A 23,124-nucleotide genomic window follows, 5' to 3' on the forward strand; every position below is an offset into this window, starting at 1 on the left:
GTAGCATAGATTTCTAGAAACTCTTGGCAGGAAAACAAATTTCCTAAAGTAAAAACCATTTATCATAGCCATTACTATTGCAAATCATTAGAGCCATTGCAAAAGTAAGAGACTGTAATAAATATAAAACATCAACTGTTTTAAACTATATTATAAATGTTGGAGACAGAGCCAACTGTACAAACTCCAGAGAAAACCATTTAGAACAGCGATCAGACGTGTATGGGGACAGACAGCAGCTGATGTCAGCTCTGATAACAGCTGCCATTCTCCATCACGATGATATAAGGTTTCCCACAGTCTAGTGCCATTAAATATCACCTCTGTCCTGACATGTGTTCTCACTGGCCTGTGGACTGAATTTCCTGTGTAAAACCTTCACTTTTAAAGGTGATGACACCAAGTCAATGAGGCTCAGAGTCTTTGTCAAGTTGAATTTGTCAGGAAGTTCAGGGAAACCACCCAACTACAGATTGTTCCATGTTGTCACCAGCTTTTTCAGGCTTTCTGGTCAGTACATGAACTTCACCACAGCCAATAAGCACCTCGCAGAGACTCGGAGACAGGAGCTGTAAAATGATAGCGAGACGCCGGACACTAATGTCTTTCACAGAACAATTCAAGTCACCCAACAAGTGAAGAGGCAAACTTCAGACAATTAGCATTCAAATGGAGCGACTGGGGATTTAGTGGTCCGGGGGAGATACTGATCTGAGGAGGGGGGTCAGGACAAAGGTAACATTACAGCATCCCAACAATCAACAGCCACAGATTCCACCACGTTATGCAACGCTCGTCTGCAGGACCTGAGAAACGTGTTCAGAGGTGATCTGAGTTCATGTGTCGGGTTCTGCCAGGTCCGTGATTCACAGATGGCAACCAGAACATAAGCAGTAAACATTGGTTTTAATTGTTCTCTCTTACACTGTACTTCCCTGACATTACAGTCAAGACTTGATTCATATTTATTTCCATCTGTTTTCTAAACTGACAGGTGGTTACTGAGAGTTACACAATGGCCATTAAATGGAGTTGTGTGGAGGTCAGAAAACAAGCTGGAGAGACTTTCCACAGCTATCCACAGACAACAGTGAGACAGCAGCTGCTGACCTAAATCTAACCACATTATTTTTTAAATTTTCTTTAAAAAAATACACTTTTGAAGATCACTAAGAGGCCGAAAAACTTCTGAAGTTCTGCGGTCACTGGGGATGACCTTTATTGACTGGACTATACCCAAAATGAAGTCAGCCATTTTGGATTTTATCAGAGGCATTGTCAGATAATATCTAATGAACATTTAAATATTCTAATTTTGTTTTGCAAATGATTTTTGTAGAAATTAACTGTACTTAATGTCCTGCATACCTTTTATTCTGAGGTGATGAAGATCAAACCTTTTTCATGGGTGAAGATTTTACTTATGTAAACATATTTCTGGGAAGATCATTCATTTTTTTATATTATATTTATTTGTTTTAATTATTAAATGTATAGTTACTTCCTTCATAATAGGTGCACACCAATATAATTATTTTTCTAGGAAATATATATATATATATATATATATATATATATATATATTGTATCACAAACACACGCACCTTAATTTTCTGTTCAGGTTTATTTATCCAATTCATGTTTTTTTTTTAAATAAATCCCCTTTAAAATGATCAAAATCAATCAAAAATGTATGTGTAAAAATACACGTGATTTATTTTGGAAGAAGTCTTTATTTCATAAAGTGGAGATGGATAAAGATCATAAAATGAAAAACAAATCCATGAAGAAAAAATACTAAATGAAACCAAGCTTATTTCATTAAGCTGCATTAGTGCTTTGGTCAGAATGTACAAAACTCGTATAAAACATTGTTGATAATACAGCATATTTACATTTCTGTATCTACAATATTTACATAGCAATAAATAAGTTCAGGACTGAGGACGAATCAGGGTTTTGGAACTTGACATGTCCAACTCATTTGTTCTGGATGATAGATGAAAGCTCTCCTAGAAGACACAGAGCCTCAGGTCAGCATGATATCAGGTATATTCATGTAGGGATTTGTTCCTTGTCAATACTCACTCTCTTCTGTGATGTGGACTGTTGTCCCGACACAGCAGCCCCTCGTCACACGGACATATCTGGTTGATGCTGAACGCCAGGCCGCCATCGGGCACAAAGCAGCTCTCCCCACGCACCAGACGTCTCTTACACACCTGCTCACCGTGGTGTCGAGCGCAGCACATGGACGCACCACAATCCCTGTCCACTTTACACCTGGCACCTGCAGGAAGTGAACAATTAAGTTTTTGGTTTTTTTATGTTGTATCTCCAACGTGTTTCATGATGTGAAATGTGAACTGATCTTTTCTTTTCTGTACTCGTACCTTCCTGACCGTTGGGAACGCTGCGATGGCACTTCCCAAACATACAACTGAGGCCACGGACGCACTGGGCGTCTCTCCGACAGTACTGGCCCTCCCCCCGTAGGGGCACACACAGACCAAAATGCCGGTCACAGGAGAAACCACGCCCACATGCCCTGTCATGGTCACACACAGCCTGGAAAAAAGTTATAGATATAAGACTTTATAAGACTAAGAAGATCATTTTTAATATAAGGTAAGACGACAACAGGCGTGATTCATCCTCATGACGTCCTAAAGGAACGTCAACAGTAAGTCAAGAAAATCACACACAAACTTATATCCCTTTTGCTTATGCGGAACAGATTTACAATTAACATGCATTAGCCTCTCATAATATGAATGCTCATGGAGCAAACTTCTTTAGCTAACTAGCTAACTTATACAGACATGAATTTTGGCTAACTCTTTTCAAGTTTTGATGTCATTACTTTAGCTGTATTTCTAGACGTCTCACAGTAAACCTGACCTCCATCTGGTTTTAAATCTACAACAAATGTGATGATCACTATGTAAACTTGATTTTCATGACCAATATAACCTTAATTATCGATTATTAGTCTAGAAGAACCTTACCGTGGCTGCTTTGGAGACTTGGGTACTTTCTCTTTGTGCTTTGGCTCCTTCTTTGGGGGGGCTGTGGGGCATGTTCAGCATCCAGGCCCATATACGGCCTTCGGCCCAGGAGATGCAGCATAAGCACAAACAGAGCATCCTCAAATTCCCCAACATTTCCAACGAAAACAAACAGACGCAAAGAAGGACAAATAACTCTCAAGTAAAAACGTCTGTGAGTCAGAACATGAGCAAAGCAGAAACCACTGATCTTCCAGTAAATGTCCTAAAGTGCGTGTGGCTGCCTCCTCTTCCAGTCAGAGCTTTATAGGTTAGTGGGGTCTGGGCCCCCCTTAGCCAACCATCAGGTTGTTTGTTAAAGCAGCAGGGTAGGAGGGGACAATTAGTTGTTAATGGATTAACTAAATTACCCCCCACGGCTGCAAGATAGTGGCAAAATGACCATTCGTGGAGCAGGGAGAAAGCGAGAGATGGGACAGTGAGGGGACAGCGAGGGGACAGTGAGGGGACTGACGACAGCTTCACACAATGGAGCCAAAACAAGCAGCTCCTCTGTGGTTATCTACTCCAGACAAACAAGTGTGGACAAAAGCAGACAAATGCATGACATGTTTCACTGCCCACTGACTGACAGCTGAAGCTACTGTGGGTCCTGGCCCCGACCTCGGCTGCCCTGCTGGCCCCTACCCTATCCCACTTCAGACCCCATGCTGAGAACAATTTGCAATGGTGCACCCTGCAGTCGACCTCATCATCTCATTAAATGTGATTACCATCAGCCATTATTGCTCAGTAGGAGAGGGGGAGAGAGTGGGGGAGACAAGTTGCTTGAGGGAAACAAACAGATTTGTTGCACACATTTTTTCCTCATGCTTCACGCCCCTGAGAAATCAGCCGTGATTCTCTGGTGAAAATGAAAGTCATCACTTTAGTTCCATGAAATCTGAAAATCTCTGAACTCCTAATGTAAAAAATTAAAATATTCTGGTGGGAAAAAAACATCCAGCAGTTTCTGTTCTTTTGTCTTCCATAACACAATCTTTTTGCTTGTTTTCATCTTCTGCAAAACATTCACATATGTGTGAAGCTTCACCTGGCAACTACAGCTGCAACAATGATCTGTGCGTGGTTTTCTTACAGAGCTTAAAGAACAAATCTCAGTCAGTCAACACATGTAGGCCTTTTCAGCCTACATTCCATCTGCACGTCTGTCGCCGTAACTCTGGAGGACGTGTCAATCACACAGAGATGACGCAAACTAATTGTCTACTTTTGTCACCAGTGGCTGGTTTTTCCCGCCACATTACCAAGTTCAAGTGTTAGCATTTGCATCGATGCGTCAAACAGATGTTGTCACATGTTGTCAGCTCAAATCCATAAATGAAAATAACACCATGTCTCTTCTCTCTCTCTGTCAGAACCTCCATTTTACTGTTGGACTCACTGTTCTCGACTGTATCATAAACCAAGAATTGCTTCCTCAATTGGACTCTGGACAGGCCTGTCTTATACCAATAACAGATGTGCAGCACAGTTAAAGCAGATGAAGATTCAGTGCAGGGCAATCAAGCCCCACCAGGTCATCAGCTGCACTCTGTCTAATCAAACACAGAAACCTCACTGCTTCATTTCCATTCAGTCCTGAGGAGCCTGGATGACCATTGGTCATTTACATATCCTGACTGGCAGACAGACAGACAGACAGACAGACAGACAGACAGACAGACAGACAGACAGACAGACAGACAGACAGACAGACAGACAGACAGACAGACAGACAGACAGACAGACAGACAGACAGACAGACAGACAGACAGACAGACAGACAGCACACTGATGGTTGATGTTGATATGGCAGCTATCTCAGCTCCAATCCTTATCAAAACAGCCTAATGCAGACTAATGGTGTAATTGGAGGTCAATTACTAGCACAATAGCAGCAAATGGATCAATTAGCGCTGTGTAAACATTCGTCACTATGCAACTCAGGCTGCTGCGCAGATTAATAATGACCAGCACACTTTGTGAGAGGGAGAAAGAATGGAAAATAATTAAAAGATAATTAAATAAATCTAATGCTTGAAAAAAACCAACTCTTCTCTGCGATGAGGAAACACGATACACTATGAAATACTGTAGATTTCCTGCATAATCTGTGCAAAGCATCTCGGAGTATCTCAGCTGTTCAGTACAGCAGCTGCTAACACAAATCTGAGTCCGTTTTTCTGATTGCGATCTCTGCGTATCTAATACTACAGTGTGACTTTATCCCTGCACTTTGTTATTTATTAACAATGAACAACAGGGACAGACATGTCTCTGCAAGGCCTCCTTTAAAATCCATTATTCTCTTGCTCAATCAAAAACAACCACAGCGTGGGAGTTTGAACATGTAAAAAAAAAAAACTGCAGAAAGATTATTTCCAAGAATTCAAAACGTTTTCGTGCTAATAATATACAGTCTGGTCCAAAGTCATGTAAACAGAAGACATGGCAAAGAAAACAAACGACTGTTTATGTCATTTTGACACATTTCTTTCTCTGCATTAAGCTTGTAAACTACATTTAAATTTTAATCTTTTAACCTTTTTTGTGCATAATCAATTTATCTCACTTTTGTGTATATCATCTTTGAAAAAAAAAACAAAAACTAATTGAAAAACTAATATGTGAAGTGAAGATAAAAATGATAACCCTTTCCTTGGCCAATGTAGTGAAAATATGTCAGACGCCCATCTCCTTCCTTATCACACAAACCCAGTGTGATGTGATAAGATAAGATGGAGGAATGCAACACGTATTCTTGTTCACCGTTCGTTCTAACAGTGAGAGATCCCTGCTGGTACTTAGCCTAAACCAACAGCACAGAGCTGTCTCCAAACACTGCCTTACATGCTCTCCCAGTGTTAATGACTCTGCTAATGACGTCCATAATGAATGTGCTTGCTGCCACAATCAACACTGTTGTGGCTCTCACAATTAGGGACTAACAAAAACAGTGGGCAGGGTGAGGTTTGGTCATTGACGTGGACCTCCACCCCCCGCAGGGAGGTGTGAATAGTAGGAGAACGAGGAGTCTGTCAGCCCACTGCTGAAAATATATTCATGGCTAATGGACAAAAAAAAAAAAACACCAGTAAAGAAAAAGTCACTGACTGTTGTTGTAAACGGTGCCTTGAAAAGTTGAGTCTTATTTTATCACATCTACTGTTGTTTGATAAAGATGTTGCCTTCTGTCAAACACAAACCAAGAAAACATTTAAAACACTGCTGAAGATACTCAGTCAATGGTTATTGTTGTTCTTATTCATTTCATTTATTATTGATTTAATATTATTCATTTCACTTCTTCTAAATCAGAGCGGTTTTATCTGCGGAACTTCACAGTCAAAAACAAAACCAAAAACATTTACATTTCCATCCCAGACATTTTCTTCTGTCCTCCATGGATTTCTCTGAACTTTTCAAAAATGCCTCCCACTCTTCGGTGAACTGAGTGGGAGCTGTAACAACTCACCCTGGACGTTCACAGACCTCAGAGGGAGAACACACAGAGAGGATGGCAAATTGTCAACAACGTTTTACCCTTGTGTCCGGGACAGTGCGGTGCAGTGACGTGCAGTGCAGTGCAGTGCACTGTGTTCCGATGTTCATTTACTCCCAGTAAATCTGAGAAGATTTATTCAGTCATTCATTGAGTGGTAACAGCATGTTCTCCTCTGTAGACCTGTCTCTCTTCTTTTGTAAACACAGAGCTCCAGTCTTTTCAGTCTTGGTGGAAAATACTGAACGCAAATACTGACCGTTGTAAATAAAGATAAAAACTGCTCAATTGTCCCAAGTTCTTCGTTTTACTTCCTGTAGGTGTAACTGCTGGTGGATTTCTCAGAAGGGTAAACAGAAGCGTGGACACAAGTCTGTCTCTCTAAGTCACCTCCACACAGTGGCAGTTATCCCTAGAAAAAAACATTCCTGACTGAAGGTCTTCAATGCGAAAACAGATTGAGATAAAAAATCTAGCGACATTTTCCAGTCCACGGGGAAAACAACTACACTTATCTCATCATTGAAAATAACCCCAATTTTGGCCTAGATGTTTGAGCTGTATTTCTGGTCAGGTTTACATAATGCTCTGTTTCCAATCGGAACAAGGCAGAAGAGTGTGACTCTATGTGTAATGGGAAACAGCCCTGGTCTTCTTTGTGCCAGGAGAAAAAAAAAGAAAACAACAAGAGGGCAAGATGAGAATTTGGAGCAGGGGTCAGTGATGGCCAACAGGAACAGGGTCGATCCAAACGCTTATTCTTATTTTAAAATGATTCAAAGTAAGTCAGCGATGAGACATCTGGAATAAACACGAGGAGAGGAGAACCACGTTTGTGTCTCCTTTTAATTAGCTCCTCAGTCTCCTGAATTCAGCTGTAGCTGTTGTAGCTCTCTATCTGTCACCAAACATTAGTTTCCACAACGTTCCTTCAATAAATGTTGAACCTGAATGCTAACGTTCAGCAATGACTTAAATGTCTGTTACTGTATCTGGAGCTACAAAAAATCCCAGTTGATACACGATGTAATCCACAGCCACCCTGTGATCAATCAGATCAGAAATGGAATCATTCCTCAGCCGTCTGAGGTTGAACCAGTTGACTGGACTGAAGCTAATCCTTGTACTTCCACACTACCATATACCGGAGAAAACAGGAGAAAAGGTGGGGCACTGTGACATCATGTGGACCTCATGTGGACACGTGCAGCCCACATTGCGCGGGGTCTGGATGTGGCCCATATGTGAGCACACATGCTTAGCGACAGCCGCAGCAGCATCAGCAGATTTTGCTAACACAGACGCGCTGACACAAACACAAACAAAGTCTTTTCCTGCTGTGTTTTCCACAGCTCTGTGTTCATTCTGTATGTGTCATAATTTAATCAAAACACCAACACCGTGTCGGGGAAAATGTGCTATCGTAGGATGAAGCAGTGAATGTACGTTTGATGAACCAATTTACATCAATCTACAATGCCAACAGTCAGGGAACTGAAGTCACTCAGGGCAAATTTACCGTGTTACTGGATCCATGAAGAACCGATTCATCATTATATCAGTAGAACAACCAGGACCATCTGATGTGGACCATCACATGATCAAACCTCTGCTGGGCAGCATTTGTCCTACAAGGTCAGAGTGACTTGGAACAAAATAGTCACCCAACATTTTGCCAAACGTGAAACACATGTTTCACTTTTTCCACCGTTAGTTCCTTTAAACTGTACTGTAACTCAAGCTTGTGTGCTAACATTAATTACCAGCGTTTAAGTGAGACCTGTTAGATCGCAGTGACCTTTTTCTTTTACATTCACTGTCAACATGTGGTATCAAGTGTCCAATACACGTGGCCACTGGTTTTAATAAATGTCATTTAAAGGCTGTTACACATCTGTTTAATGTACAAATATATTTGATTTGACCTCTCTGGCAATGTTTCAGCAACAAACCTTATAACCAGCAACTGTGCCTCGAGCCACGTGTGCCTCAAGTTCAGCTTTTTTTGTCTTTGTAGAATATTATGATGAAAACGTTAGTACAGTTGTTACTTAGCAAATGTTTTACTTTGTAACTTACATCTAGGTATTCTATGAATAATGTAGTATTTGGTAAATATTTAAATATTTTGCAGTAAGTATTTGCAATTTGTTGCTAAAGCGTAACAATAAATGTTATTTAGCATTGGTTTAATCTCTTTTAAACTGACATTTATAATTCATAACAGACATTTGGATATCTGTGGGCCTACATACATTTTTGAGGTTTTTCTTACATTTTAAAACATGCCACTATAAAGTCTAAGCAAAGTTAAGCTACAATTCAGAAATATACAAAAATCAGACTTTGTCAAAATGCTAACCAACTTTAAGTGCCTTTTATCTAAGAACAGATACTTATTTTTGTACATGATACTCTTCTCTTCTGAGTCCAAAGACAGTGAATCTGTGATTTGATCCTGTTTCATGACTATCAAGTTGCAGATATTCCTTCCTCTCTGCAGTTGCTTTCTTCAAAATCTCTCATGTTTGGCTCAGTCTTGGCTCACAAACTTGAAGCTAGGACTAATGACCATGGATGTTGAATTAAAGCTGATTCATAGCCTTGGTTCAAACCCACCCAAAGCCACACAACCACCAAAATAAATGAGCTAATACTCCTTCACTGGGCCTTGGTAGAGTGCAGTCACGATGACAAACTTCAACTGGAGCAAACAAATGACACTGAACTGACGACACTGCTTTGACCTATTCTTCAAAAACAACACGGGGAAGTCCGCCTCATAATCACCATTAATGGTTGAACTGGCACGTTTGTTTTGACTCAGCAGGCTTCCACATGGGGGAGACAGGCTCCACCCAACTCTACTCTCTAAATGAAAAAAATACATAAATATTTCCTCTATGGGGAACTCCGAGACAAGTCCTGAGTTGTCTCACAGAGACAGAGACAGAGGAGAGGTGAGGACACACTGAGGGACGCAGAAGTGCCACAAGTGAGGGTGTGGAAGTCATTAGTGGAGTAAAAAAATGAAGGTTTGAGAAAGGGAAGCCTGTGGAGACATTCTGCAACAATTAGACTGTGTCAACGTTTTTCTGACCCTGGACACATCACCGTAGAAGTTACCCTGAGGAACAAACAAGGACATACGCTGAGCAGAGAGGAGGGAGGAAAGAAAACCTCAACTGAGGTGAAGAAAAAGCAGTCGTGTGGGAGAGCAGAGGCGAAAAGAGAGAGCGACGCAAGGCGGAGGATTAGTCAGGAGGAGTGAGGAGCAGAGAGAGAGAGAGAGAGAGAGAGAGAGAGAGAGAGAGAGGAACCAAGGAAAATAATAATACAAAAAAGAATTAGAAGAAGAAGATTGGAGAAATAAAAATTTGGGGGAAGGAGGGTGAAGCCACATCTGGACATGGGGCTCTGTGCTGTTCTCCTCATCTGTCTCACCCAGGCTGAGCTGGGGAGAGTGTGGGCTCAGGAGCGTGAAGGTAAGCAGCAGATACTCACAGGTACTAACAGAGAAGTCTCCAGAAGGTTGACAGAAATCGGACCCAAATTCTACGGCTGTAACTTTGACTGAACAGACAAAAGTGTAAAAACGTTTTTTCTGGACACTTCTCTCAGTAAGTGAAGCCAAACAGGTCCCTGGACAGTTTTCTTAGTCAGTGGGAGGAGGTGAAGGTCTTGTGGTCTGGTCCTGGTATGCAATTACAAATTCTTTCTATTGATAAACGTCTGGTGTTTTAATACTGGAAAAACACAGATCCTGCAGTTCTGCATGTGAATGTGAATGAATGAATGACAGGGACTTCAGGAGTCTGAGCCTGTGGTATTTAATCAGGTCAGTAATGAAAGTACGTAAGAGTGGAGTCTCCACAAGTTTGTTTTTATTTTATTTTAATTGCAATAGTTTTCTAATATTAACTAGTCGTGTCTTTAAGCTGTAATGGTCTGTTCTGTCATTCCACCTGTGTATGTGTTCCCATACATATGTATACAGGCTTGTATGTATTTTTACCCTCCTTGGAGATACATTATTTTTAGCCATCCCTCTTTTCTTTTGCCATCCCTGCTCCTCCTCCTCCTCCTCCTCCTCCTCCGCCTCCCCCGCCTCCTCCATGTACAATCAGTGATGCTCTACTTTCTCTGGCCTCTCCTGAGGAGCCACTTCCACTGATCAGGGGCCGGAATCTGCAGAGGACAACCTGACACACTCTGCACAGACCAGACTCACCGGTAGAAGCCAAAATAAGTGTCAGTTCCCTCAGTTTTCCCTCAGACATTTGGACACAGCCTGATGAGAATGGTGTCAACCAGAAAGTGAGGCATAAACCCTCAGAGAGAGTGGACGTAGGCAGCTGGATAAATGGGGGACATTCAACCAGTAGGGTTTGAACGTGAGACTGACAACTGTTATATTAACCAGATCAGGTGACCATGTATACTCTGGTTCATCATCCTTGAAGGATTTGAATACACAAACACATGTCGTTGATGGAACACATGCTAACCTTCTTATACACAGCACAGAACAGAGAGAAACCAAAGCTGAGCAGAAACCAATTGAAACTTCTAAAACAGCCATCAGCTCTGACTTGAAAGTGTCAACGTCAGGCTCTGAACTTATTCATCCAGTTAATTTGTCTTCTGTTTTCCTCCGAATAAGCTTGTAGATTTAAGATTTTCCAGTCTGTCAGCTGGAGAATTTTATTACTACATCAATCATGACCCCTGCACAGTGCCATGAATCTGACAGGTGAGCCTAGCCTGCAGCTAATCTCTGTGTCACAGCCACAGCCACATACTATTGTAGATTAATTGCACACCATTTGCATCACAGAGGTCAGGATAATCCACAGTGTCTACAGCTCATCCTCAACACAAGGTCAAGGTCCAGCCATGGATTTCACCAGAATGATCAACAGGAAGTATGACTTCATCTCAGATGTATCACACTGAGCCTTCAACAAGAACTGATTTAAATATATTAGCTGATGGTAGGACAAAGCCAATATGATGATGTCACAACTGGAATATCAATCTGTCCACTGGGGTTCACACCTACACCAGTCCAGTGCTTCTCCTACAACACCTCCATGTTCGCTAGGTCACACAGATCCACCCGCTACATGTTGCATCATCATCATCACCATCATCATCATCATCATCATCACCATCATCATCATCATCATCATCATCATCATCACCATCATCATCATCAGCTGCAGCAGCATGACAGCATTAAAGACCAGATGTTTCTCAGTCTGACACAGTATTACAAGATTCATTCTGGCTCTGACAGTGACAGACATTCTTGGCGTCAGATTGTTGCATTATTTGACACCTATTCCATCAGAAGAGACAGCAGTCATTTGAAACTGGTTAACATTTATGGCCTTTTGCCTCTAGGCGTCACATGAAATCATATTTGAATGTACTGCGTACTTCCGTCACATGTGCCGTCCATACAGAGTTTAATCATCATCATTGTCAGAAACAAAGAGCTGCGTCCAACTCAGTCCCACATTGGTCAGTGGATGAGGATTAGCTGTAGTTGAAGACAAATTACGTTGCATTTCACAGTCGAAAATAAAATCAAATTTATTTTATTTCATTGAACAGATGTTAAACGTCATGACTTCAGTCCGTCAGTTAAGACACCATTTCTTAGGAATTCTAATTTTCAAAAAAGTGGAGATGTGGATTTAAAAAAAAAGGAAAGAAAAAAAAGAAAAAAGTTTGATATAATTTAGGGGTTATAAAAGAACAATAAATATGTTTTATTACTAAAGAGATAAAGCTGCTACACTTTCAGCCAGGGAAATAAAATAAAACAACATTTTCTATTTGAAACACGTGGTTTACAACAGGTGGAACTGCAACAGAACTTAGAGTAAAACTAATAACACCCTAATTTGATTTGATCAGTAGAAAATTTGTTCAGGCTTGTTATGGTACAATAGCGGTTGGAGACAAACAGAGTGCTGGTGCAGCAATATTTGAACATGTCCTTGGGTATACAGAATATATAGTCCATTTAGTCATTACTAAATCAGGTCTCTGATGAATCTAGAGGATACAAATATTTGCATGACTGACTTTTCTTTCCTGTCTAAATAAGTAACTGGACTTGAAAATGTTTGCATTTAAATGAAAGTATTCCTTTATAGAGGAATAACCAATGTGGATCACTGAAAACATGGGTAAAGGCTAATGTGCAAAGTCTGCTGACAAACTGAAACAATCAACAGTTCCAGATTGAAATCCAACTCAGCTCCGGCACCACTTGACTCAAACTGATTAGAAACTAGTTTGATTCCTGCCCATGACGGTCCACATTTATCTATTTCTATTCTGATTCTCATCAGCCCAGCTGCTAATGTTTGGGACTGTGTGTTGTAGTAACTGCTGAGCGAGGACCTGAATGACGTCCTTCCACGTCAGGTCTATAAAACCGCCGCATGCAACTGCAATGACAAACCTCTCATGGATTTCTACTGATTATTGTTCTTTCGCTGATTTCTTTTGCCCAAAAATGCGTCCAAAAAACTCAGCTGTTTCCAACGATGTGCCCAGTGCAACACAGAACAGAAAGCAGAACTGCTGCAGGGTGAAACGACTGTTTGTACGCTAGGATTTAATCACCTCCTCCCAGCTGTGTTTGGATGGTTCACTCTCCCTAATGCATGCTATCTGTTTCTTTTAAGTGCAGATGTTGGCCTTTTTTCTTGCTGGGCTGACGGATAATTCTATTATCTTTTTCCATGATCACGTCCACGTCTTAGTTGACATGTCCGTTTTCCAGCTGCAGGGAAATACAGTTTTCAATGTGTACGTATTTATAGTGTACTGGCGGATTAAGACATGATACATATATGAAAGGATAGCTAAGAAAAAAAACAAACATTGCAATCGTTTAAAAAGGAACAGGAACACAGATTACTGTGAGTGGGTGAAGGAATAGAAAAACTGTATCTGTATCTGTATACCCACGGAACGGCTCAGATGACTTTGTCCTAGATCAGCGAGACAACCTACACACTACATGTCAAAAATGGTTGCTGCAGTGCAGAAAAAGCAGAGAATTACAGTTTTTCAGCAATCGTGAGAGCTAAATTTATATATGTATATATATGTGTGTATGTTCTTTCTAGCAGATGAACTAATGCTGAAGTAACTGGCTTTGATCAAATTCAGGTCAACAGGCAAGAAATAGTGGATTAAAAAGGTAGAGAGGAATTCTAAATTTAGAAAACTCCTTTCGACACATGTAAATGTTAGCACTCCATCCAGCTGCTATTATTGGAGATATTTGTTGCATCTCTCATCATCTGCTCACTGGAACTTATTTCAAAGCAATTATTAGCAACATTTTATTGTGCAACAGTTTGCAGTGCAGCCCTGTACACACAAACACACACACATGTGCCTCCCAGACATGATGCTGCTGATACTGAGGTCAGCTCTACTGCAGTGTCTGTGGAGAGCCCAACCCAAGATGAACTTTGTAGCCTTGTTTTGTTGGAAGTTCATCCAGACTCTAATGCAGACAGTTTAGACAAGAGTGGGTACGGTCCAGGAAAGAGAACAACATCAGCACGGCCCCGGGAAGTTTTGGAAACAAAACCTAACAAAGTGCAGAAAGGGTGGACACGGCGCTGAAGGACTTGATGTTCACTGATGAGTTGCCTCCTTGCTCTAACTCTGCACAGCTCTTTCTTGACTCTTTTCTCTACGTCTTGACTTTTTGTCTGGGCTGTTTTGTGATGACGGTGATGAGTTCTGTCAATCTGACCCAATTAGGAGCCTCTTGTTCTAAAGCTGTGGAAATAACTTCCTCTGAACCACAATCAAACGAGAGCCCTCATTAGAGACGCCTCCCCTGTGTGTGCCATACCCTCTGTTTCTTTGCCTTGTCCCATTTTGTCTCTATGTTTATTTCCTTATTCATGCATTTTACCGCTGCCTGAGAAGTCCATCTTTTAGGACATTGTGCTGCCATAAGAATTCCTCTTGGTCCAAAAGGTCCATGTAACTGACCAAAGAAATGCAGTAGATCATTTTTTTAACAATCACTCATCAATATAGTTCCTCTTTCCCAGGCCTGCAGGGGGTGCTAAGTCCATATTGAAAAGTCCTCATTACAACTAGTTACAACAGCATTGTTTCATGAAAACTAATGAACAATTTTTTTTATTTGTTTTTCATCTCCTACTCTACTATCGTAAACGTATTCGGCGGATGCAGTTTTTCAACAGTACAACAGGCTGTGGCAGTACTGAGCAACCTAACCTTGGTTTGTTGATGTAGGTCAAACTCTGACGACATCTCGCTCTGAACTTTTTAGCCTAATTTTGTTGAAAAATTATTGTTGAACATTTCTTTCCAAATACCAAGGATAATTAATAAACTAACCTGTTCAGACTGTTCTGATGTTAGGATATTTATAAAACTTTAGAAAGTAGTGAAAACGTTAAATAACTGCAGTCCCTACTACTACCTTATTTCAGCAGCATAGGATGATAAACATGGATGAGATAGTACTATGTATATTGAATTTGACACAAATCTGGAGATGCAAAGTTCCTGGTCTATTGTAAAGGGAGATGTAGCAAGGAAAAATATTTTTAATTTCAGAAATTGTTTTATTTGTGTTTTTCCCATAATTCATTTAAAACAGCAATGTTGTTTTGGAACTTCATTGTTTTATACAAAGTCTGCAGATTTTTTTAGGAATAGTCTGTCAACATGGATGTAAAGAAATGGGGTCCCATCTAGAAACATGGGAGTGCTGATAAAAAGTAGTTGAACCACCATGTTAGAGAATGAAAAGCAGCTGTAATCTGTGGATGGTGGAACTTGGCTCACCCTGCATTATACTCCATCCTGGAGGTGTTGAATGGTGTGAGGTCAAGGCCTTTATGCTGGCTTATCAAGTTCAATGACGTGAAACCAGTGAACATTTTCAGACTGCAACAGTTGAAATGGATTCTGTGGCAAAGCCTTAAACAAATGGACTCCGAAGGTCATAAACAAACAAGTCAAGACTAGAATAAAAAGAAAAGGATCCAGAGTTGTTACATATTTTGGCCACATGTTGTAAACACAATTTTAAACCTAAGCGGCTGTGAGGGAGGTCCAAACCTCAGAACGACTCATGCAGTTCCTTCTTTCAAGATGTTCATGCTGCTACAGAAGAGCTGACTACAGCAAAACTCAAATACACGATAATAAAACAGAAGGAGAGATATGAGTACACACCAACACTTCAAAGTTTGTATCATGTTTCTCAGTTTGGTAACAACAAGCAGATACACAGCAACGTTCAAGAGTCAGTGCTGCACCAAAAAAAAAGGGAGAGACATAAGAGCGCTGTGTTAGAAGACGGTTAAATAACATTAAAAGATGGTTCAATATAACTTATATCTATGCTTTTAAATATTTAAAAAAAGATAAATGTTATGTTTTTGCTGATAAGTTGAGACTATCCTGAACCAAAACACAATCAATAAAAGATAAGCCATGACTCCGACATGACTTTAAAAAAAGATATGTTTAGCTGAGTTTGACATCTGCTTGCTGGAGTTTATTCACGTGTGTGTGTGTGTGTGTGTGTGTGTGTGTTGACACTCTTCTGTCACCATAATGCCTCCCTTGTTCTAGATGGAGTGAGTCGATCCTCTCCGTGCACACATCCTGCGGCTCCATACAGTCTTCCTGGGATCATCAGGGACCAGCACGCCCCGCACAAACACAGAGAAGTTCGCAACGCACAGAGTGAAGGTGGCGTTGACATCAGCATGCTGCCTGAAGACATAACACGTATATTGGTAAGATTCAGAAGTATCTGCTGCAGGTAGCTGCTGTAGTTCTTCTCGCCACAGTTGCTGTTCATCAGCTCTTAGGCCTAGAACTAAACTTTAAACTGAAGCTTCTAGATTTGTGCATTGACAACACAGAGGAATAACAAATTAACTAAAAACCATCATAACAACTACGCTGCTGGCACAACAACCAGGAGCAACGTGGGCTATGTCATCTAAAAGGTGATTATCAACTGGCGGCCCACGGGCCAAATCTAGCCCTCAGCTATTATTTCATTTTATTTGAGTGCTCAGCGTCCAAGATTACTTCACCAGAAACATCTGGCCCTCCAATAAATATAGTTGGTGACCCCTGGTCTGGAACTGAACTCTCAACTCTCTGGCAAAAGGAGACTCAGCAAACCAAGACCCTTCTATCTGAAGCCTCTGTTTTTCTTTCACAGTGCTAAGAAAGTATGCAAATATATGAGGCTAATATTTCCACAGTTCCAACTGATCTATGAGTCAGTCCAGGAAATATAGCCCCATATTGGCCAATGTATTTGGTAATGGCTTGTATTCATTAGTAAAGACGTACGGAACCATGTTCTAAAGACAGTGTTCATAACCACTTCTCCATGAAACTGCTGCTGCAGCATTGGATTTAATGTGTGTGTTGCACAATGGACACACGGCTTGATCTTGTTATTTTGGGGAAGAAAAAGCTCTATATTCCGGCTCCTGAAACATTTTACAGGTCTCAGATCTCGGGAGATTTATTGAATGTCATTAATGGTAAAAATATATCGTAGCAAACCACTTTAATGCCTTAGCTCTTGGCTCCTGTTTGTGGGTTTGTGTAATATAGTTTTTTGCAGGTTTGTCTCTCCCTTAAATAAGAAACGATAACATTTAAAACTAAATACATTTTGTTGTGTTTTTTTTTCTCCTCCTACAACTGAAATTGGAAACAGACAAGATCGTAGCTCTGCCAACTTACAGTGTTTGTTTAAGCAAAGCCGTGCATGAGCATGTGCATGTGTGCATGCTCATGAATGACTCACTTGGACACCATCACAAATAGCTGTGTTCTGTTCTGCTGCTTTCTGAGGCCTGGTCCCATTTTTCTCTATCCTCCATCTCTTTTCCAAAGGAAATCTCTTCAATAAGTCAGTCAGCTGTGAGGAACATTTGTATGACTGCTCTCACCTCCCCTCTAAACCCCCCCCCCCAAGAAAAGATAGGCTGGTAACAGACAGTAAAGATTGGGAGATAAGAACTGGGTCACTGTCTGTATATGGAGCAGCTGGGAGAGCTGCATTTAACTGCTCTACTTACTGAGCTCAAACCAAGGCCCAGAACCATTGCTCTCTGTCACCCTGAACTGTAGTGTACATTAATAACGCCATCAACATTGAACCGTTCGAAGACACAGGCACTGGTTGTCAATGCGATTGTAATGTGTAAACAGCTCCCCCAAGTGGAACTTTAGGACAAAGTCACTCAACATTAACCTACTCCAGTACTTCTCAAATAGTGGGGCGCGGTGAGGTGCCAGGGGAGGGGAGGGTGGATATTCCAATGGAATATGGCATGCTGGACTTAAGTGTACCACTGCTGTAATGCGTGAATGATAACAAACATCCAGTCACTGTAAGTATGATTCACTACAGTGGAGGAATCATGATTATGATTCTCCTTTTTCTGCCAGGACACACACAGGTACTACAGATGGGAGAGTTTTGGACCTACAGACAGACACACTGATGACCTGTGGATAGACCTGGACAGCCTGCACAAGAGCCAAGTCCGAATCCATGGCTTACTGTCCAACGCTCATCGACAGGCAGCAGTGAGAAGGACACACAGACGCACACGCACACTCGTATAGTATATTGATTTATTTAACAGGCCAGCATGTCATTTGTTTACTTTCTTCAGAGGGTTGCACTTTCTTTTGATTTCCCTTTCTATGGACACTACCTGAGACAAATAATCGTCGCAACTGGAGGTAAGTCTTTTTTTTTCTGATGGAAAAAGTCTGAATTTCTGATGTCTTTAAAACAACACAGCTAATTAATTTAAATAAGCAATGTGAGCAAACACCCAAAATGTCCTTTGTTGCCCCTGTGCCCCTCCAGGATTCATCTTCATGGGTGAGGTCACTCACCGAATGCTGACTGCCACTCAGTACGTTGCCCCTCTCATGGCCAACTTTGACCCCAGTTTTTCTCAAAACTCAACAGTCAGATACTCAGACAATGGTAAATGGGAGATCCTCTGGAATGTCGGTTGGATTTTGGGAGCTTTTGTGTATCTTTTTCAGTATCAAGTCCGTCCTCTCTTACTCTGCTCAGGTAATCTATTTGTGGTGCAGTGGGACAATGTACGGTTGAAGGACCGAGAGGCTGAAGGAGCATTTACCTTCCAGGCAGCCCTTCACCAAAATGGGACCATTACATTTGGCTACAGAGACGTAAGACATTGACCTCCACCGGACCGACGGCACCTTCAGCATCACTGAATTAACTACTGCTGTGTACAAACTGCTGGTTGACCAAAACTGACCAACTTGTCCACTTCAGGTCCCTGTCTCGGTTGAGAAAATGAACTCCACTGAACATCCTGTCAAAGTTGGACTATCTGATGCCTTCATGGCCCTGCTGTCCTCTTCTCAGCCCTCAGGTCAGAACTCCAGAAATATCAGCTAACTCTTATTAGCATTTATATTTACTTTAAAACCGATAGTAGTTGAGTGTAGCATAGCATAGCATAGCATAGCATAGCATAGTAGAGTAGAGTATAGTAAAGTATAGTATAGTATAGTACAGAAGTATTACATTTATATTCCATTTTCAACATTTGTTTGGACCGTATTAAAATACAAACACCTTGTATTTTATCTATCTGTATTTTTCTGAAGATGAAGCAAACCGACGTACCATCTATGAGTACCACCGGGTGGAGATCAACATATCAAAGATTGTTAGCCAATCTGCATTTGAGTTCACGCCTCTACCCAGCAAGTATTCTTATAAACTGGACTCTGTATTTGACTATGTTGTTATAACGATGTGTCTAACTCCAGCGCTTTGTGTATCACGTTCTTCCAGCTTGTCTCCAACATAAATCCTGTGAACTCTGTCTAACATCAAACTTGACAACCGGCTGTGGCTGGTGCAACACCCTCCAACGGTAGGCTACAGTAAGATTCTACAATTCGTCTCACAGTCAAGCTGTGGAATTGCTCGTCTTATTCAGGTTTTCATTTTTGAATCCAGATGTTCTGATGGGATCGACCGGCACAGACAAGAGTGGTTAGATTACAATTGTCCTGAAGAGGTGAGACGGACTCCTCATGTCCACACCACAAGTATTACAGTGTCAAATGTCTGTTTGTGATTGATTCCTGTTTCCACTCAGGCCAAAGGCACCTGTGAAGACTTTAACCCAGAGCTAACTGACGGGTCGATGAGCTCTTTCAATATTTCTTTCCCAACGTCCTCAGCAGCACTTGAAGGTCAGCCAGTCACACAAGGTAATTTTTTTTTTTTCACAGTAGGCGCCTAACGCAGCCGGAAAACACAGTCAAGAGGAACAGAAATATATTATACATTAACTGTGTTGTAAAGTTCTATGAATAAAGTGTAATGTGTGAAACAGCCTGTATGATCTACCTTTCTGTATCAGTGGATATAAATTACAACAAAGTCTAAAGGTTTCCACTGCAGACTGACAAAAGTCATCACACACGATATGTCTTCAAAGCCAGTGTCTGTGTCTGTGGACTCTCCTTCCAGATCTACAGACTGGTCCACCAAATCACAAGGTCATAACGGAGAACACAGCCATCATTGCAGGAGTTGTGGCCGCGCTGGTTCTGCTGGTGGCTCTGACCCTACTGGCCGTCTACTACATCAACACACACCCTACAGTTGCTCCGCCGTTCTACCTCATGCAGGTACCTCAACCAGCTCCACCACACACTGATTGGCGTCAATCAGTAAAAACACACCTCTCGTGTAAACAGCAAACTCTGCTATGTGGGATGTGTTCTTTCTGACTTTAATCAAGTGCTGTCTGTTGTCTGTTGTCTGTAGCGACGAACCAATAACTACTGGCCCTCTATGAAGTTCCGCAACCAGGGCTGCCACTCCAGTTATGCTGAAGTTGAGCTCGGAGGTTATGAAAAGGAAGGATTCATCGAAGCGGAGCAGTGTTGTTGAAGGTCACGGATTGTAGGAATCAGTCAGAAGATGAATGGACACCATCTTAGAGACGGTGATGGTACAACAAAGTGGACGGACACGGACAACCATAAACACGAGATGCCACTACTTTGACCGTGGAGGCTGGACAGTGTTTACTGTAACTGCTCTTGTAGCTCTTGCCAGCTTTCTCTATGTACTTTCCTCTTTGTCATCACACACACAGGCGAGCAGCTGTTCAATGGCAGTGTTGGACGTTCTGAGAGGAAGCTGACTGTCAGTGTCCAGCCATGATGACATTCAACTGTAAAAACCCATGTATTCAAACGTCAGGGAACAAATCAAACTAGCCTTCATACTGCAAACTAATGTACAGCTCCACCTAACCATGTGTCTTCTGTTTATTTCCCCTTTAAGTTAGTTCATGTTGTTTATTAATTCTATGCGCACAGTGACTGGTTCATCAGATATTATACGACACATATTTAGTGATATAATTGTTGATTGTTTCTGAACGTTTAGAGAAATGCAATTTTAGACACATCAGGACATTTTGATTCTTTCTGGGGGTTTCTTCCACTTTCATGTGTTTTAATAAAAGCTGGTGGTGCGTGTTGATGATGGCTATTAGAAAATTGTTTTCTAAACTGTTTTCTCTTAATAAGATTATTATAATGTTACTCAGTTAAAACATTGGTAAAACTTTGATAACTGGTCAAGTAAATACATGTTTCTGCAAAATAACTGCATTCATTATTGTTTTAAATAAACTTTCTCTGGTTTTCTTACTGTCTTACATGACATTCCATTGGCCTCAGAGTACTCTTTATCAACAAAAATAAAAAATAATGTCCATATGTCTTCGGGCAAAATTGGTGTTTGAGATTATCCAATGAACCAACCATTTAAGTAAAGTCAAATCTGTGGGTCGACTGACCTAGTTTAACTTATACAAATAGCTGAATAAATGTTTATTTATTAGGAATATTACAGTAATACTTGATTGATGGTAACAGATAAATAATTATTAGTTACTGAACAAGGGTAGCTATTGTTACTGCAGATGTAATTCCATATTGAATTTTGGATGGTAAATAACGCCAACAATACAAACAAAAGAATCATCAGTGGTAAATTAAGATGAGGTTGTACATGCCACTGCCACATGGTGGAGCCATTTTTCGGCAATAAACTGTGTTTATTGCAGTGACCGAATATAAAGACAAACCGCATAGCTAAAGCAAACAAGATAGTCATACAGATGTTTTGTGTGTGTAGTATAAGGATAAGTATATGGACAAAAACAATAAAAAAAAAGAGGGGGCACCCGGATTTGAACCGGGGACCTCTTGATCTGCAGTCAAATGCTCTACCACTGAGCTATACCCCCGATGATGTTCGAGGACGACTTTACGCTACGTATCTGTTCTATAATCATTTGCAAACCTGTTTTTCACGTGGAAGAAACAGGTCTGACAAACAACACAAAATCAACACAACGCACGGCCACGTTGCATGCAGGGGGCCGCAAAGCAAAGCAATGCAGGCAGATTTCCTGTCTGAATCCATAACCAAACAACTGACCAGGGCAATAACAAATCATGTGGTCAGGTTTGAACAAACTATGAGCTACGATCATCTGCGGAAATCTGAGGTAACTCACCTTTCGACTGAAAGCTACAACTTTTCTCTATATATCCATGGCAACTTTGACCTAACTCAAAAGCAAGGGTCGCTTTAATGAACGTCACTCGCGTGCAAATTAGTAAAGACAGCACTTGTTTTATCAAGATATTTGATTAAAGATGAAATGTTATTAAGAAGCTTCTTATATGTTCTCTATGAATTTCTGTTTTTATTTTTATTTTTTCTTATTTATTTAAACGGAATCTACAAATTCACATTAATAATTTAATTTACGTAATTTCCTCTCCCTGTTGTGCGCATGCGTAGCAATTGTACCGGAAAGGTACGCTCTTGTTTGATCGTCATCCAGTGTGTGGACGTTACGAGGGGAAAAATAACGTGACACAAACAAACTTTTTACGTGTAAACTACATAATGAAGCAGGTTTATGTGATTGTTCAGAAAGTGATGCTTCACCCTCCAACATTTATATTTGTCAACAAATAACTAGGCTGTGTGAACAGCAGACGTATATATTTATGTATAGCCTATGTGATAAACCTTTAGTAATAATAATATCACACCATTTCATATGTTAATATGTAAACTATCAAGTGAAATATGTTTTTCACAGTAAGATACTTACAGTAAGATACCTAATATTTCAGAATCAGAGAATTCTTGGGGAACACAACTTTGGATTATTACAATGAGAACCAAAGTTTAGTCAAAGTCAGCAAACTCAGAAGAACTATTTTTTCTATTAACTCCCAACTACATATATAGATATCTTCCCTGACACTCTTTATCCATTCCTTAAAACTAATTTAAGGCATTCCGCAAGAGTAACAAAGATGTTTGATGTATCTGCTTAGTTAAGTGATATTGATTTTAGACAATAGAAAATATACTATACAAAGTGTAAAAAACAAGTCACT

At 40.7% G+C, this 23,124-nt stretch overlaps 2 protein-coding genes and 1 non-coding gene across 7 annotated transcripts; 1 reads left to right on the forward strand and 2 right to left on the reverse strand.

The window, feature by feature from the left end:
* Positions 1-1,725: 1,725 nt before the first annotated feature.
* Positions 1,726-22,509, reverse strand: LOC103381656 (dickkopf-related protein 3-like). Of its 3 annotated transcripts, XM_025057396.1 has the most exons (5): positions 22,224-22,509; positions 3,009-3,147; positions 2,394-2,568; positions 2,089-2,290; positions 1,726-2,012 (listed from the first exon to the last, which is right to left on the reverse strand). In XM_025057396.1, exons 2-5 carry the CDS (start codon positions 3,144-3,146, stop codon positions 1,952-1,954), a joined length of 576 nt encoding a protein of 191 aa, XP_024913164.1. In that variant the 5' UTR covers position 3,147; positions 22,224-22,509; the 3' UTR covers positions 1,726-1,951. The 3 variants fall into 3 exon arrangements, with proteins under 3 accessions (XP_024913164.1, XP_016889598.1, XP_008312354.1); XM_017034109.2 differs by lacking the exon at positions 22,224-22,509 and having other exon boundaries at positions 3,009-4,723; XM_008314132.3 differs by lacking the exons at positions 1,726-2,012; positions 22,224-22,509 and having other exon boundaries at positions 2,085-2,290; positions 3,009-4,723.
* On the forward strand, positions 6,625-21,361 carry LOC103381657 (plexin domain-containing protein 1-like). Of its 3 annotated transcripts, none has more exons than XM_008314134.3 (13): positions 6,625-10,037; positions 16,213-16,379; positions 18,064-18,204; positions 18,294-18,363; positions 18,494-18,616; positions 18,710-18,828; positions 18,938-19,037; positions 19,276-19,374; positions 19,466-19,547; positions 19,634-19,694; positions 19,776-19,872; positions 20,153-20,313; positions 20,453-21,361. In XM_008314134.3, exons 1-13 carry the CDS (start codon positions 9,962-9,964, stop codon positions 20,576-20,578), a joined length of 1,422 nt encoding a protein of 473 aa, XP_008312356.1. In that variant the 5' UTR covers positions 6,625-9,961; the 3' UTR covers positions 20,579-21,361. The 3 variants fall into 3 exon arrangements, with proteins under 3 accessions (XP_008312356.1, XP_024913163.1, XP_008312355.1); XM_025057395.1 differs by having other exon boundaries at positions 6,631-10,037; positions 14,797-16,379; positions 19,776-19,890; XM_008314133.3 differs by having other exon boundaries at positions 6,632-10,037; positions 19,776-19,890.
* trnac-gca (transfer RNA cysteine (anticodon GCA)) lies at positions 21,879-21,950 on the reverse strand. Its single transcript has one exon. It is a non-coding gene; the product is annotated as a tRNA-Cys (tRNA).
* Positions 22,510-23,124: the final 615 nt, after the last annotated feature.

This window comes from Cynoglossus semilaevis, chromosome 8 (assembly GCF_000523025.1).
Source record: "Cynoglossus semilaevis isolate Cse_v1.0 chromosome 8, Cse_v1.0, whole genome shotgun sequence".
In the NCBI taxonomy this organism is placed as follows: Eukaryota; Metazoa; Chordata; class Actinopteri; order Pleuronectiformes; family Cynoglossidae; genus Cynoglossus; species Cynoglossus semilaevis.

Coding starts and splice junctions, on each gene's coding strand:
- LOC103381656 (XM_017034109.2), bottom strand. CDS start 3,164: ATGTTGGGGAATTTGAGGATGCTCTGTTTGTGCTTATGCTGCATCTCC. Junction 2,291..2,393: donor CGTTCCCAACGGTCAGGAAG/GTACGAGTACAG, acceptor CACTTCCTGCAG/GTGCCAGGTGTAAAGTGGAC. Junction 2,013..2,088: donor AGTCCACATCACAGAAGAGA/GTGAGTATTGAC, acceptor TGTGTCTTCTAG/GAGAGCTTTCATCTATCATC.
- LOC103381657 (XM_008314133.3), top strand. CDS start 9,962: ATGGGGCTCTGTGCTGTTCTCCTCATCTGTCTCACCCAGGCTGAGCTG. Junction 16,380..18,063: donor AAGACATAACACGTATATTG/GTAAGATTCAGA, acceptor TTTTTCTGCCAG/GACACACACAGGTACTACAG. Junction 19,891..20,152: donor AGGTCAGCCAGTCACACAAG/GTAATTTTTTTT, acceptor CTCTCCTTCCAG/ATCTACAGACTGGTCCACCA.